The 19,301-nt window shown below is 48.9% G+C and overlaps 1 protein-coding gene across 3 annotated transcripts in view; it reads left to right on the top strand.

Annotated features, from left to right (window-relative positions):
- PLXNA4 (plexin A4) overlaps positions 1–19,301 on the top strand; it is a 703,772-nt gene that overhangs the window by 620,629 nt on the left and 63,842 nt on the right. For all 3 annotated transcript variants that reach the window (XR_007772140.1, XM_050936769.1, XM_050936770.1), the window contains exons 25-28: positions 4,529–4,688; positions 13,051–13,154; positions 17,085–17,184; positions 19,062–19,252. Coding sequence is in view for 2 of the 3 variants with exons in the window: in XM_050936769.1 (XP_050792726.1) it covers positions 4,529–4,688; positions 13,051–13,154; positions 17,085–17,184; positions 19,062–19,252 (555 nt within the window). In the remaining variant the exon portion in view is untranslated. The remainder of the gene's footprint in view (positions 1–4,528; positions 4,689–13,050; positions 13,155–17,084; positions 17,185–19,061; positions 19,253–19,301) is intronic.

Consider the following 19,301-nt stretch of genomic DNA (forward strand, 5'->3'; position numbering starts at 1 on the left):
GATATTTAAATCTGAAATGTCACAGCTTTGTAACTGTGGGGGTCCCAAACCAAAAGAGGCTCTGGGGGATCGCAATGTTATTGTAGGGAGGTCATGGTATTGCCACCACTAATTCTGTGTGGCCTGTGGAGTTGGGCACTACACCAGCAGCTGCCACTCTCCAACCACCCAGCTCTGAAGGCAGCAGCACAGAAGTAAGAGTGGCATGGTATGGTACGGCCACCCTTACTTCTCTGCTACTGGTGGTGGGGCGTTGACTTCAGAGCTGGGTGCCTCGCCAGCGGTTGCCGCTCTCCAGCCGCCCAGCTCTGAATGCAGTGCAGAAGTAAGCAATACCATGACCCCCCCCCCATGACTGCCTTTTGGGTCAAGACCCCCAGTTTGAGAAACACTGGTCTCCCCTGTGAAATCTGTATAGTATAGGTTGAAAGTGGACCAAGAAAACCAGTTTTCACGAAGGAAGACCAGATTTTACGGTCTGTGACATGTTTTTCCCAGCCATGCATTTGGTTATGGGGGATGTTCAGAGACTCATTAGGGACATCTCCAGCTTTCCCACTAGGGAGCAGACAGTTCACCCCACAGTTGCAATGCCTGAAGGAAGTTCATTGTCTAGAGTTAGCTCCAAGCTCCAGGGCTTGTCTCTCTGAGTTTCAGGGCCTTGAAAAGGGATTGTTTGGGGCAAGTAATAAATGTGTTACATAAAAAACCTGAATGAAGAGGTCTGACCTCCACTAATATGCACACCAGACGACAGTGTTTAAATTGCACTGCATGGGAGGAGGAGTGTAGAACTGCACTGAAAACTGGACACTGGCTGAGAAACAAGTGAGAGGCAGAGAGAGCTCAGATTTGTGCAGCTGCGGGGGCTGCAAGAATCCAGCTATCTGCAGTGCAGTATAATGGGAAAGAGACGGGAACAGAGGCTACACAGCCCCCAGCCTAGGGAAACTATGGTTCTGGCCTTTGCAAGTACAGGGAGGTGACAGGTGTAATGGTTCCCTCTTTGCGTTTGGTTTCGATTTCCTGCAGAGATGGGTTACATTTCCAAAGCAGAGTCTGGCTCTTTGAAGAGTTACCCCCAAATTAAGTCATGTTCTCCCCTTGTCCCTCCAGCATGACTGGTCTAGGAAAGAAAAAAGTGAGAAGTGATGTGATCAAGGCATATCATAGAATGACTGGTCCAGAGGGAGTTTTTCTAATCGCATAAAGAGAGGACTACCCATGAAATTCAAAGGCAATAAAGTTAAAACAGCTTGACATCTCCCTAGGGTGCACATCACAGGTACTATCCGAGTGCTGATACAGCATCACATAATGGGCATTATTGGAAGCTGACATCTTCCTCCAAAACAGGTGGCATTAGTCACCATCAGGGACTGGACAGTCACTGCTCTGTTCCATTATGAGAGTACCTATGTATCTAATCTCTCCCAACTCCATTCCCAGTTTAAGGGAGAACATCCGTTCCCCTCCCCACCCTGAGGACCTTTTCACTGGAATGGACTGTGATGGGCTGTACGAGGCATTTGTTGCCCTGTGCTGTGGCACACCCCCCTCAAAGAAACGAATTTAGACCTCCAAGAATGGCCTAAGAAAAGCCCACTCTGGGTCAACCGCAGGTGGATCCAGTGAGAATTGGTCCTCCAGCAGCTAGAAGGGCTGGGAGCTACCAGAAGGACTCAGCCAGCTGGTAAAAAGGGCTGGCTGCTTCCTCCAAGGGTCAGTTCTAGGTGATGAATGAGGGGGGATTTAACAGCTGCTTTCAGCTACCTGAAGGGAAGTTCCAAAGCCGATGGAGCTCGGCTGTTCTCAATGGTGACTGATGACAGAACAAGGAGTAATGCTCTCAAGTTGCAGTGGGGGAGGTTTAGGTTGGATATTAGGAAAATCTTTTTCACTAGGAGGGTGGTGAAGCACTGGAATGGGTTACCTAGGGAGGTGGTGGAATCTCCTTCCTTACAGGTTTTTAAGGTCAGGCTTAATGAAGCCCTGCCTGGGATGTTTTAGTTGGGAATTGGTCCTGTGTTGAGCAGGGGTTGGACTAGATGACCTCCTGAGGTCCCTTCCAACCCTGATATTCTATGATTCTATGATGCTGTGGTAGAGAAAGAAGGAGCCCCTCTGTCTTATCCTGAAAAGCCCGAGCTGGTCAGGTGCCTAGATCTAATTGCACCTTTTGATTGAGTCAGCAAAAGGCTGTTTTGTTTCCATTGTCGAATGTGAAGCCAGGTGGCCACCCTGAGTTTGGACATCAGTGTGGCTGCTGTAAAATTAATGGGAGCTTGCTGCTGGCAAACCCGAGACACGGACATACAGCTGTACACTCTCACTCTCCTGTGAGATCTTGCCATGGACGGCAGGATGATAAATAATCAGCATGCACCATTAGGACCACTTTCATCCTTGCTAGGGATGAAATTGACAGGGTCCATTCTCATCAGGGTCAGCTCAATCCATCGTGCGTCAACTATCGATCAAAGGAGCCATGTGCCATTTTCTAAGGGAAACACCTTAGCAAGAACGCCTCTCTGTGGATTTTTCACAAGAGCTGAGCTTTGCCCAGGTGTCCTTGATCAAAATGTCCCATCTCTAGAGTTGTGAGTGATGGGGCAAGTTGATCACCCCCAGCAATGGCTTCATTTTAGTGATGCTCTTTGTAAACATCTGTGACATTCTTTGAGGCGAAAGATGCTATAGATGCTATACTTGTTATTGTATTATTGGCTTGTTTATTAACTGAATTTATGCTTTTCCTCCACTCTTGGAGTGACACATAAATAACAGTATTATAATCGTATTAATATCTTACATGTATATTGCACCTTTCATTCAGAAGATCCCAAAGCATGTTGCAAACAATGTACAATGACTGCTTCACCCACCACTGAAAAGCAGCCACCTCTGGGGTGGAACATGACATTCCTTTAATAACAGTGCAGCACTGCTCAGTAGATTAGGACAGGAAGTGAAGAAGAATCCCGAATCTAGTGAATCCTGGAGCTATGGAACACTACAGGGGAATTTACAGTCAAAATAATTTGGCCAGGACACCAAGGTTAACACCCCTGCTCTTGTAAAAGAGCCATGGGAACTTTAACAATCACATGCAACCAACAGCTCAATTTAACTACCCTCCAAAATATAAAGGTGCCTTACATTTAAAAAGTTTATACACTTAACCCTCCCTCGCTGAGAAAAAAACAGAATGCTGAACTTATAAATGTCTGTGAGTTAGTGGCCAAATTTCCATTATATTCTGTGTGTGACTTTAAGACATCCCCTCCCCTGCCTGGCCCCCGTCTGCTTTGCGTTTAGCTGTTGCACAGAGGCTGGGGAGCAGATGCTGTTGTCCTCTGAGGAACCAGAGGCCTCTTTAGTTGGGTAACGTTTCTTGTGCCAAGTGCCAGAGCAAGATGTAATTATTCAAGAATCCTTGTATTTCCAAGTAATGGAATTCACCTGATGCAGAGGCTATATAGAATATCAGGGTTGGAAGAGACCTCAGGAGGTCATCTAGTCCAACTCCCTTCTCAAAGCAAGACCAACCTCAACTAAATCATCCCAGCCACGGCTTTGTCAAGCCTGGCCTTAAAAACCTCTAAGGAAGGAGATTCCACCACCTCCCTAGGTAACCCATTCCAGTGCCTGTCTCCTCATTCTGCAGAAGAGTTTGGACAGAAAAGAAACCAGGAGTTCAGGGATTCAAGACCAGGCTATCTTTGCAATCAAACCAAGGAGGTGTTTATTGAACTGTGAAGCTCTCGAGGGGGCTGTGGAAGACTCGGAGGACTAGGTCATCAGTTCAGATCTAGCCCAGGGTCAGCACTGATCGAAAGCTGTGAGCATTTTGTCGGTGGCTTGTGTGAAATGAGTTGATTGGTTGGTCACTGTCCTGTTCCTAATGGGACAAGTATCCTGATGGCAAATGCAGGGCTGACAGTAATGGGCTCCTGGATGGCAATCACAGAAGAGAATCCAAGGTGAGGCTCAAGGAAATTGATGAGCTCGCTGGGTATTATGACTCCATTGGGAGAGGTCCCCACGTAGAGGGGAAGGGGTTAAAGAGAGACAGACAGGGAGAGCAGACATCCCTCTGCATCTTGCTTGTTGTAAGATCCTGAGCACCAGCTGGGACTCCAGCTGTAAGGCCAAACCCTGCTTCCATTAAAGACAGTGGGACATTTGCCATTACCTTCAGTGGAAGCAAGAGCAGACCCTGTGTGATGCTAAATGACCCCGGTGTAAGGGAGTGTAGGCAGCCCTGTCGTGGATTGACCGATACAGACGCCTTATTTGGGTCTCTGGTGAGGGAGGAGAATGACCAGGTTAATGAATCATACAGGTGTTGAGCATGATTCTTGTACCATTGCTGGCTAGAGTCACCTGAAGGTTTGCCCTGGAGCCTCCATGCTGTAGGATGCAGTGGCTAGCTCTGAGCTGTCTGTGAAGGAGTAGCGATGAGGGGGTCCCATGACTTCCCCAAGGGTGTGGCTCTTCTCGCTGCCCTTCTGTCTCCCTCCCTCAGGTCCTGAGCTGCGTGAACCCCGACAACGTGAACAGCCCAGAGATCCCTGTGAAGATCCTCAACTGCGACACCATCACGCAGGTCAAGGAGAAGATTCTTGACGCCATCTTCAAGAATGTGCCGTGCTCCCACAGGCCCAAAGCTGCTGACATGGACCTGGGTACGTGAGCACGTGCCCCATCACGGGGGGGGAGGGGGGAGAGCAGGGAAGGCTGTAATTCAAACCCAGCTGGGACCTTGTGTTCAATTCTGAGCCATCACCTCACCAGACAGAAGGGGACCCACTGGAACGTGTTCAAATTAGAGCAGCAGAAATGAGAGGTGGGCTGGTGGGATCAATAACTGGAGACACTAGACCCTCCCTGTCCTCCACACCATATACCTCTGCTCCTCCTGCCTCAAGGACAACCCCAAAGGGAAGAGAAGCCTTTGTTCCTGCTCCTGTGCAGAGGAGCCCAGCTGGCCAAGGACTGGAAAGGGTCGCTGCAGTGCTGAGAACCCTAGGGCCCAGTTGCCCCATCCTGCTGAAAAACCCCCAGGAGTGACGGTGATCTCAGTTAGGTCCCTCTTGCTGAGATCTCTTGCTAGTCCTTCTGTCAGGCTGGAGGGTTCAGATGGGGTTTGCGCCCTCACTGAGACAGCCCCTTGGCCCAGGTAGTATTGATTTCCAGCCCCAAGCTCCACTGGTCACAGGGATGGGTGATGTGACGCCCCATGGTCCCCAACACAACCCACCCCCTGCTGGCTGCCTACCCTGCCTAGATCCCACAGTGGAGAGCAGCATGGACAAGGGGTAGTGCCAGGAAAGTAGCTGAGTCTCCTTCCTGCCAGGAGCGGGAGATACGCACCCAGGGCTCCAGAGTGCTTGTAGGCTCCTCCCTACATTACGTTACCGCTTTAGAGTGTTATAAACCAAAGGACTTCACAGAGCTCGTGCACTTTTCACGGACGACACGTTGTTTGCTCTTCAGCACTTTGCTTGGCTTGGACAATGGAACGAGACGTGTCAGTTTGTTATATGTCTGGTTGAGTTCATAGTCCAGTTCTCATGCACATTCTCTAAGCTCTTGGGGTTGCACAAGCACGGTCTGAGTCCAGAAACCTCTCTAGCCTAGCTCTGAAGTGAAAGCACTGGGAAGCTGAGAGATATGCAATTGGCTATAACAGCAGGTCCCAGAGAGCTCCTCTTTGCTGGGGGTTCTGGCAGGAGGATAGATGGACGGATACAGCACTGTACTAAGTGCTGCTCAGAGCCACCCTTATGGTCCCTGGTATGGTACTTGCGGTTGCATCCTGGGAGCAGACTAGCCAGAATTTGCCCTCTGTGACCTTAAATGAAAGAGACTTGAGTGGAAAATTATGGAGTCTATAAAATCCTGCAAAAGCAGACGAGAAACCAAGAGGAAAAGGAATGGACTGATGCCAAGAAACCATTCAGGACGATAATGAAGGCAGAAATGAGAGGTCAGGGATTGAAGTTAAGGGCAGGGGAGGGGGAAGGAGAGGGATGCCTGTCAGCAATTGCAGCAGGATTCTTGCTCACAAAGGGTGGTTAAAATATTGGAACAAGCTGCCAAAAGCAGCAGCAATAAAAACCAAATCACATAAATTAGCAAGAATGAACCCGAGATATTTTTGGAGCGGACGAGTGTCAGCGAGGGACTGGGTGAGGGTGAGAGTGAGGCCAGCCAGGAACTGGAGACCGGGGGGCAGCGGATTCAGGAAGGATATATTGACAGAGGGTGCTGAATCTGCTAGGGGACGCAGAGTACATAGGAGCGTTGGTAGGACAGGGAGCCAGGAGTTCCATAAGCACTATGAGGGGCTGAGGCTGGATTGGAACCACCTCAGACAATGGTGATCTAGAGGACAAATGGGCTATGTTCTAATGTTAACGTGCTTTGGCCTTAATCAACTAGGCCTGAACGAGACCACCAGATCCCACGCCCTCTCCAAACTGTGAGCAGGTTTAGATCCAACTCTGAACCTCCGAGTGTGGACCTATCTCTCAGCTGGGTCTGAACCAGAATCCCGTATCAGAACCACCTCCCACTTCCTGGAAGAGTTCGGATTAGGATCCTAACGAGCCATATGATCTCTGCTCTGGTCCTTATGAATGCGTTGGAGCTGCTGAGTAATGGGGAAAGGGTAGTGGGTCCAGTGGGGATTAACAGGCATAATACACATCTGCCCCCGGGGAGGACTTAACTTTCCGTGCCCGTAAAGGGGCTGATTAATAAAGAGTTTATTAACATGAGGCATCCACACTGAAGATGGAAAAGACCTAGGCATGCCTCATCCAGGACAAGCCTGTTCCCAGCAGTGAGTAAAGCAACAGGCTCTCTTAGCTCACCTGCCAGGGAGGATGGAGAGGTCACCCTTTTTGGAGGAGTCTGGTGGAGAAGAGTCCGGTACGTCCAGAGGGAGCCACAGCTATTCCTCCCAGAGAGACAGAAGCTTCTTGGAACATGGGGGTCCTTCAATGACAGTGAAAGGAACACAACGTGGATGAGAGGGGGGTCTGCTCTTCAGATTTTCATAGCCTAAGTGAGCATGAAGCTCTGGGGATCAGTGCCACCCTGGTGTGATCACTTTGAACAGCAGGACTCACTGGGTGAACTTCTCTGGCTAATAGTATCAGAGGGGTAGCCGTGTTAGTCTGGATCTGTAAAAGCAGCAAAGAATCCTGTGGCACCTTATAGACTAACAGACGTTTTGGAGCATGAGCTTTCGTGGGTGAATACCCACTTCGTCGGATGCATGTAGTGGAAATTTCCGGGGGCAGGTATATATATGCAAGCGAGAATCAGGTTAGAGATAACAAGGTTAGTTCAATCAGGGAAGATGAGGCCCTGTTCTAGCAGTTGAGGTGTGAAAACCAAGGGAAGAGAAACTGGTTTTGTAGTTGGCAAGCCATTCACAGTCTTTGTTTAATCCTGAGCTGATGGTATCAAATTTGCAGATGAACTGAAGCTCAGCAGTTTCTCTTTGAAGTCTGGTCCTGAAGTTTTTTTGCCGCAGGATGGCCACCTTAAGGTCTGCTATAGTGTGGCCAGGGAGGTTGAAGTGTTCTCCTACAGGTTTTTGTATATTGCCATTCCTAATATCTGATTTGTGTCCATTTATCCTTTTCCGTAGAGACTGTCCCATTTGGCCGATGTACATAGCAGAGGGGCATTGCTGGCATATGATGGCATATATTACATTCTCTGGCTAATGTTATGTAGGAGGTCAGACTGGCTCTCAGTGGTCCCTTCTTGGCCTTAATCTCCATGGGTCTATGTTTTACATTTCCAGGGCTGCTTTGCAGGGCTCTCTGTGCAGAGAAGGAAGCAGCAAGCTAGCTAATGAGTTCTTTTGTGTTGTTAAGTGCAGGGGAGCTGCGGCGAGAGCAGAGGTGTGTAGCTGCTGAAAGTGTCCTACTGTTGTTCAGTTACACGGATGCCCTGGGGCACTTGTTGGCTGAACTCCGTCATTCTGGGCACCTTGAAGTTACATTTTAGTCCAAGAGCCAAATTACTGAAGGCTTCTTTTAACAGCGCCCATTTCAAAACCCCTAACCAACGCAGTAGCCACATCTTTAAAAGAGCATTAAGGGGTAGGGGAGGATCCCAAAACGGACTCTCTCCAAACAGAGAAATTCCCTCCTTGCTGTGCTCTGGTTGCTTTTAACAGGGAGGGTAGCTGGTGGAAAGTGATTGATTGACAGCCCTGGGCAGTGGATAGGTACAGCCTGGGCGATAGCAGGGCAGGTGAGCTGTGACCTGGAAGGATCAGCTCTGGAGTGGGGAATTCATTTAGTCTCTATGACCCATTTGAATTAAATACTAATACAGGAGCGGGATGGCCCTGCCCCGACATGGTGATGGACGAGATGGGGCCTAGCGGGGCTCTTCCCTTTCTCCCCTATGCGATGGGAGTTCTTGGTCCCTCTGCCCACCAGCAGTGCCAACCACTGCCCACTTGCAATGTTCTTTGTATCAGCAGTGTGGAGAACACGCTGGAGGCTCCCAACTCACTTCCCACAGGCCACCAGTCAGCTTATGGTAACACCTTTCAGTCACTGCCGATCTGGGGGTATTGGGAGGAAAGGCTCCTCATCTCAAGTCTAATCCCCTGAGCCGGCCCATCTCATGTCTGGCACTCACTGTTAGGTGTGAAAAGTGTCCTGCCTACTCCAGCACTTGGGTGCCAAAGTAACCAGTGATTTTGGGTGCCTTAATTTTTGGGAGTGCAGCTTGAAATGCTTTAAGGGGGCTCAGGTTTCAAAAAGTGCCTGGTGTGCACCCTTTGAAAATCAGGCTCCTTTAGGGCACTAGCAGTTCGGGGGCCCAAAAACTGAAACATCCAAATTCACTGATCACATCAGAATATCTTGGCTAGGTCCTATTAGGGTTTGGAGTCGGTGGGATACTCCCAAAACGTCTAGGCATTTGGGGCCTGGTAGTATTGGCTAAGTGTGTTACAGTCTCTACCTTCCTTTAAAGCGCAAGGCTAAAGCTCGCTAAAGCCAAGGCTTAGAAGTTGGGGGATCTGTGGTCTGCCATGAACTCTTGGCGTGTCCTTGGGCAAGCTCATCCAAGACACATCTGGGAGTGAGGTGACCAACATTCACTGACTTTAAATGGGACCCAAGCACCTAATTGCCCTTTGTGCCTTTGAAAATCTCCCCCTGAATCTCTCTCTGCCTCAGTTTCCTCCTTGGTAGACTGGGGCTGTTAATGCTCACTTGTCTCACAGGGGCTGTGGGGAGGGTTAACTCATTCCACTGCACAGCACCACGGGGAACCTCGCAGAGAAGGGGAAGTGGTTAGTGGGATTAAACAGTAGGACTCCAAGATTCCAGGCTACTTCTCCCTGGGAGTCCGCAAGCCCCACCCCGACATCAGCTGCAGCTCGAATAACCCCTCTTGTGAAAGGCCTCTGGAATTTCCCGTTTCCCTTGAACTAAAAGAGGATTTTTAAAAAATAAGTCATTCCTGTGTGCAATAAAAGGATACGCTGTCTGCTGAATGAATGGCTTGCCAACTACAGAACCAGTTTCTCCTCTCTTGGTCTTCACACCTCAACTGCTAGAACAGGGCCTCCTCCTCCCTGATTGAACTGACCTCGTTATCTCTAGCTTGCTTGCTAGCATATATATACCTGCCCCTGGAAATTTCCACCACATGCATCTGAAGAAGTGGGTATTCACCCACGAAAGCTCATGCTCCAAAACGTCTGTTAGTCTATAAGGTGCCACAGGATTCTTTGCTGCTTTTACAGATCCAGACTAACACGGCTACCCCTCTGATACTAGGAGTTCACAGCAACTGTCTCTTGAGTTTGCGTTTACCGCCACTCCCAATTGGAAGTCAAGATAAAGATAATGGGATTTTTACCTCCCTCCCGCTCTCTGGAAAGTGGAAGTGTAACAAATTGGATTGGAGTGTGTCTCTCCTCTGTGCCGGTGCTGTGAGGAGTGCGCTGATCTGATGGGAGAGGGGACGGGGCGCGACTGAGGAGAAAGCTAACAATCTTCACTTAGTGCTGTGAATATGAATGCAGGGGTCACCTTTATCTCCTTTCTGTCCTCCCCACATCGAGCACTTCCTTTTCAATGCTGGGAGTGACCTACCCTGTCAGTGCTAGCACAGAGGGAAAGGAGATTTAAGGAACAGCTGAGTAAACTGTGAGATGTTAGTTACTAAAGAGTATCTTTACTCAGACTAAACTCCTACTAAAGTCAGTCGGCCAAATTCTGGAGTCCCTTCTCAGCCCTGCCGCAGATGCCTGCTGAAGTCCATAGCACTTGGCCAGAGGAAAAAAATTCAAGAAATCCTGAGTAAAGGCTTCAGGATTCAAACCTTCAGGGGATTTTCATCCATGGACATTCCCCTGCGGAGTTCCTAACCCAAACACAGCCCTGAGCTAGCCTGGGAGGAAAAGAATGAAACTGACAAGAAACAAATGTAAAATCAAGGGGCCTGATTAAAGGGGCCTTAAAGTGGGTGGAAATGAGAAGACATCCCGCACAGGGCACTCCCTGACCAGTGTGGAGCTGGTGTCATGGCTCTACATTAGCACTGCTGCCAGTCCCCAGGAGATGAGGGGGTGGGAATCTGAGGGGGTGACTGGAGTGCACTGCACTATGGCTATTTTCTTCCCCTCACGGCCCGTCGGAAGCAGAGCATGAGTTAGATCAGCCCTGCACAGTCCTAGAATACCGGGAAGGCAAAGATAGACAAAAGCCACGTTTCCCCTCCATTCCCAACCCACCCACAAAACTGAGAATCGGGCCTGTCTGTCTACTGACCTAGCTATGCAAGAGTGTATATGGCACTGAACGATTGCAGTGTCACTGACTAGGGGTGCTGCTTTTTTGGGGTGGGGGTAGAATTAGACACAGGAGCAAGCAATACTGGCAAGGATAAGGGATCCAATGAGGAAAGGCCTAGGAGGCATTGACAAAGCGGCAGTGAAATGCCAGCTGTTACACTCTATGGGACACTCTGGAATAGAAAGAGCTCCTCCCCTCCCACCTGGGTCTAGAACAGCTGGGCTCTGGGATTCTTAGCAGGTGTGGCTAGGAACAAAGTGTTGTGCTTTGACAATACTGTGATATCACAGATGTAATTTAAGGAGTTGGGGTAAATCCTGGCCAATCTGGGGTCATCCCTAACCATGGTAACTGTTACTGACCAACCAACTGCTACATCCCTGAGAGATCTCTGTTCTCAGTGGCATCCAGCAATAAACACTCAGCACCTGATCTTCTGCTAATTAAAATGAATAGTAAAAGCAAGGGTCAGTTTTATGAGTAAAGTTTAATTGTGGGCTGAGAAAACTGCTGAAAGCAAAAGAAATTTTCAACAATTCTTGACTTTCTACATTAGAAACAGTAAAGAGAGTTGGCAGGTGATGTTTCCACATTCAGCGGTTCATTTTAATTAACTCAAGGACATGGATATGGTTTATGATGACCGGGCTCATGGTTCAGCTGTATTTGGCAGTGACCACGATGGTTGAACCATGGGTGATTCTTTCTGCCTTTGGTTAAACCGAAGTTATCTATGGCTAACCCATGGTTGGCTGTAGTTTCTCCCAACTGTTTGACATCTTTGGTCACGTTTATGGTACTATTGGTTATTCCTACACGTGGTTAGCCAAGGGGCAAATAAATCAAGTCTTCAATCTGAGGGAAACTGAGGCTGTCCCATTCAGATGGAGGTATGTATCAACCCTAGTTTCTATACAAGATTCTCCCAAAGGCAGCCTCAAGATAGGACTGCCCGGTCAGCAGAATGTAGAGACAATTACCAGCACCACATACTCATTCAAGCACTTGGCATTTAGATACCATGCTGATAGGCATTCGATTAGATGTCTACTGTAGCTGGTGGTAAACAGGATCCCTATGCATTTGCATATGGCTGGGTAGGGTTGTGCTGGGGGAGGCAGGGTCTTATAACGGGCAGGGCGTGGGATTGGAAGGCAAGAGGCTTGGGTTCTGTCTCCAGCTTTGCCCCTGGCTGGCTGTGCACTGCAGTCTCCTCGTCTATAAGAGTGTCAATGGACCTCCCCCTCCCTACAGGCAGCTCTTGGAGATCTGCGGGTGAAAAGTGCCGTACAAGCACCAAGCACTAGTATTGCTTGAGCCCAGTGGTCCACTTGGTGCTGTGCAAACCACTAAGGACAGCACCGTCCAGACTCAAGTTGCTGTCACTCTGTGGCTCAGCTCTTCAACTGACGTCAATCAGCTACACCTTGCAGCCCAAAAAGGCCATGGCCCTTCGACCAGACTCAGAGGCTCTTGGGGTCTGTGGGCAACAGCTACATTGCATAATCCCAACGGCTGCGTTTGCAGGAGCTGGTCAGTGCTCATCTCAGACAGGAGTTAGACTTTGGGGGCATGTGTGTGTGTGATGAATGGTAGCGGGATATACGTGTTTTATCCCGAGTCAGAAAACCCGTTCAGGTAATGTAAGAACTGACTCAGAACTTTGACATGTAGTTTATGCTTTTGGGTACTTCCCTGAATCATCTCCCTGAATCTTTGAAAGTTCACCTGTCCCTGGTTTGCAGGGGTATACATGGCATGGACATGTATATGGAGTGTGCCTTTTCCCGTGTGGGAGGGGAAGGGTAGGGTGACCAGACAGCAAGTGTGAAAAATAAGGACAGGGGGTGGGGGGTAATAGGAGCCTATATAAGAAAAAGGCCCCAAAATCAGGACTGTTCCTAATAAATCAGGACATCTGGTCACCCTAGGGAAGGTGTTGTGTGCATCTCTGTGCACAGTATCAGAGGGGTAGCCGTGTTAGTCTGGATCTGTAAAAGCAGCAAAGAGTCCTGTGGCACCTTATAGACAAAGTCTGTGCACAGTGTGTATCCTTGGGTCACCTGACAGATGTTTTTGGGCCAGTGTTGTCATGCTTGATGGTACATGGTCTCCATGTTACATGTGCAAGGTTTATGCTGAGCTGCCTCCTTCTCCCTGGGACTCGGCAGAGCAGAGTGAAATGTGCCCTTTCTCCCTGCAGAGTGGCGGCAGACGAGTGGGGCCCGAATGATCCTGCAGGACGAAGACATCACCACCAAGATAGAGAATGACTGGAAGAGACTCAATACCTTGGCGCACTACCAGGTAATGAGACAGGAGCCCTCTGCCAGGGACACAGGCCTGGCCAAGTTACCTACCTCTGCTCGCAATGCTCAGTGCCAATCAAACAACTGAACTGGCACTGCCAACACTTGTCTCTCTCTGCCCCAACCCATCTACCCCTTCTTCAAAGGCCACCGACAGATCTCACCCTGGAGACTGTCGCTGTTGCACCATCTGGTCTTCTAACACAGTCTCTTTGCACCTCCTAACACAGTCGCTTTGCACTTTCTCTCTTTCTCCACAGGAGTGTTACACTGCTGCTCTTATCATCTGAGCTGCTGCTCCCCTGCCAGCCCTGTCTGAGATCCAGGGCTGGAACAAGCAAAGAGCAATCCCAGGCAATGACGCCCTGTAAATAAGTTCTGTCGTTTCCCCCTCTCCCCCCACAAAGTGTCAGACTGTTTCACTATGACACAAACAGGAGTCACTTTGAGCTAGAAAGTAGGATAAGATGTTTCAAGCTGAACTAAGTAGCAGCTGCCCTGAATGGCTTTTAAAAATAAATACTATAAACATTCAATGAAAACGGTTTCTGCTATTATATTATGTCAGATGAGAACATGATTTGACATGATATGACATCATATTCTGCACTATTACTGATGGGTCTTGAAATAATGTAAAAATAATGCTACTAACACTAAAGTAAACTACATTTTGAAACACAATTTTTGTTTCCGAAATGAAGTTTCAAAATTTTCATAAACAATTTTGCTTCTGTTTCCAACATACTCGTTTTTGTGGAAAATTTCATCAGGATCGATGCAATTTCACACCAAAAATCAGCTTAGTTGAATCAGCATTTGTCAGCAAAAAACTGTTCAGGCAAGAATTTGATGGCCAGCTCTAACACCGACCTCCCATGATTCTTCTAGTGAGGATTTCCCCCTGCCTACTCTGCCCTGTGCGATAGGCGGGGAAGAGGGCAGATCAGCAGTAGGAAGGGGAATAAGAGAAGGGAAAACAACTCGGCTTTAAGGGACAAAGTTTGACAGGTACTCAGCTGCCAATCACTGGGAAGGAAGGGGCCCTGTATCTCTCCCCAGGCCACTAGTGCTGGCATTGTCCATACTGATATTAGTCCAGTGATGCCTAATAAAAACCCTCCTGCAAACTATTTGGGGTGGGGCTAGAGGGAGAGATAAGCCGCCACCCTCTTAAAGGGGAGGCTTTACTGAAGGCCCCCCACCGGCAGTAGATGAGATGTCAGGCTGCGGCTGATGATCAGCACAGAGGAGGGGGCAGGGGGAAGGAAGCAGGTTAGAAATAAACAGAGAGCGGAGATAAGAAGGATACAAGTTAATTCTCTTCTTCCGCTCGGGAGGGAGAATGACGTACTTGCCCTTGGAGGGCAAGGCCATTGCACTCTGGAGGATCTTTGACATTAGCAGCGGTAGAAGTTAGCCTGTTGTCTGGAAGCAGGAGGGAGAGCAGTGGAACAGACAGCAGCTTTGTCCACCGGTGAGGGCACTGACCAGATCCTGGTTCTAGTCCCAGCTCAGCCACTTTGTCCCCATAGAGGGGGTGTCATTTCCCTGAGTGGATAATGATACTAACCAGTAAGGACAGCTGTCCTTACCTACTGCTGGAAAGTACTTTGAGATCTACGGCTGGTAAATGCTATAGGCCAGATCCTCAGCTGGTGTAAACCACTATAGCTCCACTGGAGTCAGTAGAGCCACACCAGTTTACACCAGCTAAGGATCTGACACTGAGTACAGGGCTGGGAGCTCCTGGGTTCTAAGACTTGCACTGGCTCCCTGAGCATGTCACATGGGACCAGGTTGCCAAACAGAGTTAGGTGCCTGAAGCTGTAGATAGGTGCCAAATGGGATTTTGAAACACACCTAACTTCTGTTCCTAGATTGCCAAATCAGAAGGGCCTGTTGTGATCACCTAGTGAAATCCCCCATAGAACCCAAGCCAGAGAGCTTCCCTTGTTTGAGTCAGAGCAGATCTTTTAGAAAAAAGCATCCAGTCTTGATTTAAAAATTGCCTGTGACGGAGAATCCACCGTAGCTTCAGGACAGTTATTCCGATGGTTAATCACCCTCCCTGTTAAACGTCCGATGTCAGTGAGAGTTTGGTACCGACATGCTCTGGAAAATCCCACTAGGGGTCTAGCGACGTCTTTAAGTGCATAAATACATTTACAAACCTGACCCTTAACCTCTTAGTGCTCCACCTGTAATATGCGGCTAATACCCAGAGATCTTACACAAGGGTTGAGAGAGCTGATTAATTAGTATCTGTAAAGTGCTTTGAAGATGAAAAGATTCCGTGTAAGAGCTAATTATTATTATTACAGAGACAAGAGCTAGTGGCTCTTCACAGGTTTAGGGGGCAGGTGGGAGAGGTTTCTTCTTTTTATAACTTCTCATTTTTCCAAGATGCTCCTGATACAGCTTCGCTTCCTCACTGGCTCAGAATTGCTTATTGTCTCACTTGCTTTTGAAAGGAAGCCCACAGATGCCTAGCTAATGGATTGGAAGGCTTGTCTCGTTTCAAGAGGCTCTCTCCCCCTTTGAGATGTTATGTGAGACTTCCTGTAGCACAATAGATATCCAGCTGCCACCTACAGGGGCAGAACAATAGAAACACCATTTTCCTCCTCTGTTGCAGTAGTGGCAAGGGCCGGCTGGTGTGGCAAAGTCCTGTGCCGTATCAGGAGTCTGTGCATGTCTGCTCTGATGCCAGGAGGTCATTTGTCACCTTGTCTATGAAATGCCCATTCCCATGACGTGTTGTCTAGGGGGAAGAGCACTGACACGTGTCATGCCAAACTAATTTGCTGTGAGACCTTGGAGGAGCAACTTAATTTCAGTCTGTGAGGGGCACTTCAAGGAACTGGGTCCCGGCTGTTCCCCTAGATCTCAGAATTTGGCCTCCCCAGTGAACTTACTGTCTCTGTTAACATCAGCTTCTCTTCGAGTGTTGAGTTCTTTTCCCTTGGAGATGGCCTGAATCAGAAGCTCTGATCCAACCTCCTGAAAACTGGAAAGGATTTGAATTCCCAGATCCTAACCCATCACTGGTTCTGGTTTGGATCCATCACTGGAGTGGGCCTGTTTTCCAGGCCTCACATAGATGAGGCTGAAATCAGATTCCAGCCAAAAATGATGGAGAATTTGCAAGATCAACTGGTCTCATTAAACTCCCACTAGTTGTGGCTGAAATCTTGTGAGAACAGCTGGTGAGATTTGGGGACCATCCGATCTGAACCTCAGAACCTGGTGTGTCTTGATCTTGAACCCCAAACTCTAGTCAAACCCTATTTCAGACTCTTCAGACCGTCTCTCATTATAAGAGCTTGTGTCATGGACCTTTTGAATGTCACACTTCTGTTCTATGGACTATTGAACAATTAGAAGAATTGGCACTTCCCCACTTTTAAAAGATAAGCCTGTTGCAGTCTCTTGTCCATTATAAAAACAATCATGTGGGTATGGATCTCACGCTGGGCACCTTACAGACATGGGCAAAGACAAGGCCCTTGTGCGAATTCCATGTCCTTGTCCTACAAACCCTTGCTCATGGGAGTAGCCCATTAAGGGCCTGCTCCAAAGTCCATTGCAGTCCATGGAAGGCCTCCCAGAGCCCATTGACTACAGTGGGCTCTGGGTCAGTCCCTATATGAGCCAGATTCTACCTTCATACCAAGTAGGCCCATTGACTTGAGCAGAGTGATTCCAGATTTGCACTGGGGGGCAGGAGAGGAGTGAGCAGGGTTTGGCCCCACTCCCATGAGGAAGGGTTTGCAGGGGTGGGTCATAAGTAACTAATGATGAGATCCTTCCAGCAGGGACAGTGATTGATCACTTGGGTTTCACTGGCTGGGTTTCCTTTATGTTATTGGGTGTGCTTTTTGGCCAGCCCTAGGAGGCTTATTCCTAAATTCTCTTTCCTCCGCAGGTGCCAGATGGATCGGTGGTAGCATTAGTCTCCAAGCAGGTCACTGCCTACAATGCTGTCAACAACTCCACTGTCTCCAGGACCTCAGCTAGCAAGTATGGTAAGGGCCTGTTTGCTGATATATGTTAGGGGAAATATTGGTGGCCACAACAGTGGGGAGATGTTGAGCACGTGCAAAGGGAACAGCATGCCACAGCCAACTGACATTTGTACAGCAAGTGAAGATGAAAAGCACTGGACAATCCAAGGGCTATGTTATTCTAATTAATGGCATCTATGGAAAATCACTCTTTTATTCAGGTGACTTTGGCCTGGGTGAGATTACACCTGGAACAGTAAACGTTAGTGCTTCTCTAGCTTGTTAGCTCTCCAAGCACTTTACTGAGCAGCCCAGCTTCCATTATTACCATTTAACACATGGGAAGACTGAGGCTACGTGACATGAGAGATAAAGTGGGCCACACGGAAATTCTGCTGCAAAGCCCGGAATAGAACTTAGCTTTCCTGAGTCACCAAGACCAGCTCCTCTCTCCTTCCCAACCGGCTGCTGATGCACCCACCTGCGTAGCTGCCTGTTGGTTGGACTTCTGGCCCAAAAAGTGCAGCAGCAGGTGAGGGTTAAAGGGAAATGAGTTTCCAGACTGCACAGGAGAATGATACAAACCATCCACTGCCCTGGATCCAGCTGCCTCATCCAGTTTTTTAAATATATGAAAGTAAGTCTGATCCTCCTCATCCTCTGTAGCTTGGGAGAAAGTACAGTTACTCAATGTCCAGAGGAACTCGCTTCCCCTTACTCTAAGGACATGAGCAATACACCAGGACTTATTAATATTCATGTTCTTTGCAGCGTTGTTGCCATTCTGGAAGGACACCGTGACCTTTGCAAAAAAGAGGGTTTGAGTGGTTTCATTATTGTTATATTTCCTGAGTTCTGTGCTACTGGATTTTTAGAAGAGGGGCTGAGGGACGAGTGGGGAAAATGTGGTGAGTCAGAAGTGATTGTTAATTGCAGTAAAGGGAGCAGCAGCCAGAGTGAACATGGGTACTCCATCCAGTAATTAATACAGGGAGGCCAGTAATGCATTAATGAAGCTGCTTCAGAACCTGCTACTGGAAGGGGCACCATCTGTGTGTTAACTACAGTTGAAATACAGTTAACTTGTGGCACTGCTGGAGAGCCGGGGGGGTTGCCCAGGCTGTCACCCCCGGCCTGTGGAAAGGGAAGTAGTAATGCTTCAGGTGGCTTTCAATGGGGAGTCACGCCATCCACATGGGCAGGTTTGGGGACCCAGGGTGCAATGAGCTGAGCAGCCCCGTTTGGAGGAGGGAATGACACAGTGGTGAGTAGTGAATGGGGTGCATTGAGGGAAAGAGGGAGCAAATGGCTGGGGGAGAGGTGTACCAAGCCCAGCACACACCCAAAGACAAGCCCATGGACTGTGAAGCTCTTTGGGCCTCGCCCAGATGGCTGCTCAGCATCTGCAACTTCTGCAGGAGCCAGTGAGAGTTGTGGATTCTCAGGATCCTGCTCTGATTACCCACAAAGAAACCCATTTCCAGGAGCGGCTGCCTGCCCTCAGTCACAGCAGTAACATGTCCAGCAGCACATCGCCAGTGCTGGACCATCCCCTTTTCTAAACATACTAGTGTCTTGTCCAGCCTGGCCGTCGTTGTGCGACGGGATGAGGCTCCCATCCTTTTCCCTGGGAGATCCTTTCCCGGGCTGACTGAACTCATTGTAGGAAAGTTTTTCCGTGTATCTGCTCAGTTGCCTAGGAACGTCTAGATGTGTGCGGATGTTGTAGGTGCAGCTAAGGCAGCCATTGTGGGGAATTTGGTAGTGGATTTCCATTTTTAAAGAAGACACGACCGCAGAGTATTTCCCTGGAAAAACACCTTGACCCCCTGAATGTGGCCACCTCTTCCTGAAGGTGGAGGGCTGATTCTTGAGCAAGCTGTGGCTTTCTGTTCCAGAAAACATGATCCGTTACACGGGCAGCCCGGACAGCCTGCGCTCTCGCACACCCATGATCACACCTGACCTGGAGAGCGGCGTCAAGATGTGGCATCTAGTCAAGAATCATGAGCATGGAGACCAAAAAGAAGGTGACCGGGGCAGCAAGATGGTGTCTGAGATCTACCTGACCCGGCTGCTGGCCACCAAGGTATAATGCTGGAGAAGGGCAGTGGAACTTTGAAGACGGGGGCTTCAGA

Source organism: Gopherus flavomarginatus, chromosome 1 (assembly GCF_025201925.1).
Source record: "Gopherus flavomarginatus isolate rGopFla2 chromosome 1, rGopFla2.mat.asm, whole genome shotgun sequence".
Taxonomy (NCBI): domain Eukaryota; kingdom Metazoa; phylum Chordata; order Testudines; family Testudinidae; genus Gopherus; species Gopherus flavomarginatus.